Here is a 5176-nt window from a genome sequence, read left to right as displayed (position 1 = left end):
GAAGGACAGAGACACACCTGTCTCCTTCTCACATGAATCTCTTTCGAGTCACAGCCATGGACTAGCCACACCCTGTTCCTGGGATATATGATACAGATGAGAGTTCTGTAAATGGACTTTAAGGAACTCTGCTTTGCAATCATTTGAATGCACGGCCCTCAGCCCCTTTGCTCTCCAAAACATGCTGGAGAAAAGCCAAACAGGTTTGGATGGAAAAGAAATACAAATAGCAGCCCTGCGTGTCCATGAAACCACTCACTTTTACAATACACCATCGCCATCAGTGGCTTTTATTGAAAGAAGAGTAAGAAGATATTATCGAGAATACAGAGGCTCCTATGTGGAAATTCACCAAGCATTTTAGAGGCCACATCTTGTCTTCCAGATTCTGAGAGATGCTGCAGGGACAATCGCTGCTGCTTTCACTCTGACCGAGGATATCACAGCTAAAACAAAAATCATATGACATATGATCAAAGGAAGAGCAGAATTTTCCCATTGATGAAGAGTGCAGATATTCCTGTCCCCATGAATCCTGTGGCCACAGAACTTTTACAAAAGTAGTCATATCTATGGAAGAACCAGCGGGACAGAGGAACTGGGGAAGGGCAAAGACAAAACTTATCTTTAGAAAGGAGATACATGACAAGATGGAGAGTCCAAAGTAAATGAACATAATGAATGAAAAAAGGGTCTATAAAATCTGACCTAAAAGGAAGAGTTAAAAAATCTGGGTATATTTAGTGCTGGGAAACAAACACTGAGGAGGGATCTCAGTAAAGCCTTTAAATAAATCAAGGACTGTTATTAAAGGGATTGTGATGAATTGCTCTCCATGACCACTGAAGCTAGGAGAAGTAACTATTTTAACATGCATTAAGGGTTAGCTGGAGCACCTATTTGGAAAATTAATCAAACTAAAAGCATCGTTAAACTCAGGAATAGATTTTTTTAAGGAGGGCTCTGGAATCCCCAGCACTGGTGGTTTTTAAGACCAGGTAGGATATATCCCTTACTGGGATGGCAACATTTATGTGGCTTTTAATCAGCTCAGGGAGAGATAATAATACCAATAATAACATGATTTCTCAAAGAGTCGCCTGTCCTGTATTTCTGTGATTTTATGATTATGAACTACGTCTCTGCCAAGCTTAATGGGTGAGTATACCAGACATCTGAACTTGGACACAGTATTCCAGCAGTGGTTGCACTTGTCAGAAATTTAAAGTTTCCCCTGTTTATACACTCAAGGATCACATCATCCCTTTTAGTCTGAGATTTGTGCTGGGAGCTCAGCTGATTATCTACCAGTCACCCATTCTTTTCATAATCAGAGATGGAGGTTTTATGGAAAGAGTTGGGCACTCCTCTTTTACAATGAATGCAACCAAGAAAATACTATGGTTGAATTAATCCTGAGCTAGTAGTAGGCATCCTTCAGTCTGCATAGACTATGGATCGCGCCCTTTAAAGTTTCAATTGAGGACTTCATTTACAGCTTCTATTGTGACTATAAAGACCCACACGAGAGTGACAGTCCTTGCTGCATCTCTTGCAGATGTAGTGGGTGTCTGGCAAGTCCTTATTGTGCTTTCTGTGCCCTCGCTTCTCCTCTGCTAGCTGTCTGATCTTCAACTCGCCCTTCTGAAGGCCCTTGTGTAACCCCTGCCTCCATCTGCTGCGGTCATCTGCTAGTTCTTCCCAGTAGTCCAGCTCAATGTCTACCTCTCTGAGGTCTCTCTTGCAGACATCTTTGTAACGCAACTGGGGGTGTCCGGGAGGTCTTTTGCCAGAGGCTAGCTCACCAAACAGGATGTCTTTTGGAATCCTTCCATCGTTCATCCTGTGGATGTGGCCAAGCCAGTGGAGTCGACGCTGCCTGAGGAGGGTGTGCATGGTTGGGATTCCAGCTTGCTCGAGGACGGCCGTGTTGGTCACTCCGTCCTTCCATGATATTCCAAGGATGCGCCTGAGGCAGCGTAAGTGGAAGATGTTCAGCCTTTTTTCCTGGCGGGCATACAGGGTCCAAGTCTTGCTGCCATAAAGGAGGGTGCTGAGGATGCAGGCTCTGTAGACTTGCATTTTGGTGTGAGTGTACAGCTTGTTGTTATTCCACACTCTCTTGCTGAGTCTGGACAGAATTGTGGCTCCTTTTCCGATCCTCCTATTTATCTCAGTGTCCAACAACAGGGTGTCAGTGATGGTGGACCCGAGGTAAACGAACTCGTGGACAACCTCTAACGTATAGTTGTCAATGCTGATTGATGGGGATTCAGCAACAAATGGCATCTTTCTTTCAGACACTATGACACAGATAAATCCTGAGGTATTTTAAAATATAAACCTTGATCAGGACACAAAGCAACATAGGGTTCGTTATTCAGTTGGGATGGACACACACACAGAAGCTGTAAAATATCTTCGGAATCTTGTAGACATTTATTTTTCTCAACTAAGCTTAAATAGAATGCCGCCTGTCTGTGGAGAACAGCCATTTTGGCTATACAATTACTACAGACTGCTCCAAAGAGAACATATCTCTCACACTCCCTCCTGAAGATTTTATTTTTGTCCTTTTCTCTTCTCTAAAATGAACAAAAAAATTAGACAGAGGGTTGAATCTGACCACGACACCTGCCCTGTATAATGATTGTCTCAGTATAAATAAGTTCTGTGAGAATTTCCCCTACTGATAAGTAATAGAATGCCAAGCTAACTGGCTCTATACCACCTTCCTAGCAGGCAATGTCGTAAGGCCAGTGATGGAGATATTGTCATCGCTCAGTGACAATCTCAATTTCACTCAGAAATAATGATTCCTCGAGCTGGTAACTGGCCATAGGCAGCCTGGGAAGGAGACGTCAATGAGGTTCTTGTAATATGCAGAAGGACCATTTGAGAAACACAGAAGAAGAACAAGAGTCAAACAGAAGGAGTGTTTGAAGTGAGAAGAATCCAAGAGAATTAAACAAAAGATGATAAATAAAAGCAGAGGAGCACATACTTCTTTTTGCACAGTAATATCTCCCTGGTGGAATCCTGAACTTACCCTTCTACAGCAGATGCACCACCAGCCGCATCTTCCAATCCTGATAGTACTGGGGGGACACCTCTGAAAGTGGCAACTACCTCCCCTTATGATACACCTCCATCGAGATCTCCAAGGTACAGGAGGTGGAGGACAGCGACGACCTGTACAAAAAAAAGAATTTTCACTTTGGTTGAAACAGCTGCATCAAGAAGAGTTGTGACTGCAGAATGATGAACATTTCCCATTTAAGGAAACCCAGTCAGGTGAGGGCAGGACAATTATCTTCCTCCCTGTGCACCATTTTATTTGATAATGAATAATACTTAAATGGCTGTAATTCTGTGCCATCAAGGAAAACTTAAGCAGCTATGATTACATGGTCTCACCTAGGGCCAGTTATTCACAAGGAAAGTTGAAGAGTGTTGGGCAAATAACTGGTCTCTGAAGGACTCCAGTATGTCAAATGTTAGGAATATTTTCACAGGTTAAAGCAGAGATCAGGATGAATGGATTTGCAAAGACACATCAAAAGCACCACCCTGATCCCAGGACTATTTCACAGGTATATTTTAAATATCTGCTGCTAACAATGTAAACACGAGAGCTCTTTAGGAAAGAGATTTGTAAAGAAAAAAATTGCAAAGAATTTTAGGCCATCTTAGTACTTAGTCGCATGGTGACAAACGTTGTATAGTCACACTCCATGATATTAAAGTCTTACCTTCTACGGAAACTTGTGCCACCAAGAAGAGGACAACAAAGAGAAGGTAAAGGATCTTCATAGCTGAAGTTTGGCTGGGAATTCAATGTCACTGCACAGGTTAGAGCTGGAGATAGACAGAAGATGGAGAGTCATGGCATTTATAGTGTGCAGAGGATTGGAATAATGACTCATCTGTCAGAATCTTGTTTTGATTCAAGTGACATTCTTGAAGGTTCCTGCAATCCCTTAATTGCAATGATTATTGTTTGTAAAATATGGTAAACAATCCTGGGGAAATTTGGGGAAGAGCAATTGACAGATCTCTGCCTTGGGAAAATTACAATGTGAATATTTATATCTGGGAAATACCTACTAGCTGGTAAAAACAACCAACCAACCAACCTCTCACTGAGTATGGAATAGGGATCTACTTCAAGGAGGAGAACAAGAACACAATTCTCCCAAAGGGAAAAATTGGTGATAGGATATGTGTATTTATGTGTTTGCATTAAGCTATTTTTCATCAATATTTGATCTCTATTTAGGGAACGTGCCTAATTTCAGTTATCAAAACTAATTTCAAAGAGGATTAAATACATTTTAGCTGCGTCTACACGTGCACGCTACTTCGAAGTAGCGGCACCAACTTCGACGTTAGGCGGCGAGACGTCGAAATCGCTAACCTCATGAGGGGATCGGAATAGCGCCCTACTTCGATGTTCAACATCGAAGTAGGGACCGTGTAGACGATCCGCGTCCCGCAACGTCGAAATTGCGGGGTCCTCCATGGCGGCCATCAGCTGGGGGGTTGAGAGATGCTCTCTCCAGCCCGTGTGGGGCTCTATGGTCACCGTGTGCAGCAGCTCTTAGCCCAGGGCTTCTGGCTGCTGCTGCTGCAGCGGGGGGTTCATGCTGCATGCACAGGGTCTGCAACTCGTCGGCTCTGTGTATCTTGTGCTGTTTAGTGCAAGTGTGTCTGGGAGGGGCCCTTTAAGGGAGCGGCTTGCTGTTGAGTCCGCCCTGTGACCCTGTCTGCAGCTGTGCCTGGCACCCTTATTTCGATGTGTGCTACTGTGGCGTGTAGACGTTCCCTCGCTGCGCCTATTTCGATGTGGTGCTGCGCAACGTCGATGTTGAACATCGACGTTGGCAGCCCTGGAGGACGTGTAGACGTTATTCATCGAAATAGCCTATTTCGATGTCGCCACATCGAAATAGGCTACTTCGATGTAGGCTTCACGTGTAGACGTAGCCTTTGACATGAGAAATAAAGTTAACTACATAAAAAACCCTCTGTGGCAGAAATTCATGAGTTTTTCTTTTGTTTTGTAGCTTCGGGTCTAAGTATAGAGTCCATATATGCAGACAATACCATGGTGAGTGTGCCAATGCCTCAGATGATGGGGCGTCTGGGATTTCCAGGTTTATGGATCTTGGGTGGC

The 5176-nt window shown here is 43.7% G+C and overlaps 1 protein-coding gene across 1 annotated transcript; it reads right to left on the bottom strand.

Annotated features, from left to right (window-relative positions):
• Positions 1–564: 564 nt before the first annotated feature.
• LOC142010744 (gallinacin-2-like) lies at positions 565–3813 on the bottom strand. Its single transcript, XM_074989158.1, has 3 exons — positions 3753–3813; positions 3050–3192; positions 565–570 (listed from the first exon to the last, which is right to left on the bottom strand). The coding sequence occupies exons 1-3, from the start codon at positions 3811–3813 to the stop codon at positions 565–567; spliced, it is 210 nt and encodes a 69-aa protein (XP_074845259.1).
• Positions 3814–5176: the final 1363 nt, after the last annotated feature.

Source organism: Carettochelys insculpta, chromosome 3 (genome assembly GCF_033958435.1).
Source record: "Carettochelys insculpta isolate YL-2023 chromosome 3, ASM3395843v1, whole genome shotgun sequence".
In the NCBI taxonomy this organism is placed as follows: Eukaryota; Metazoa; Chordata; order Testudines; family Carettochelyidae; genus Carettochelys; species Carettochelys insculpta.
The sequence above is the reverse complement of the archived record's forward strand: the minus strand, read 5'-3'. Positions and strand labels throughout refer to the sequence as shown.

Coding starts and splice junctions, on each gene's coding strand:
- LOC142010744 (XM_074989158.1), bottom strand. CDS start 3,813: ATGAAGATCCTTTACCTTCTCTTTGTTGTCCTCTTCTTGGTGGCACAA. Junction 3,193..3,752: donor GGCACAAGTTTCCGTAGAAG/GTAAGACTTTAA, acceptor TTTTTTGTACAG/GTCGTCGCTGTCCTCCACCT.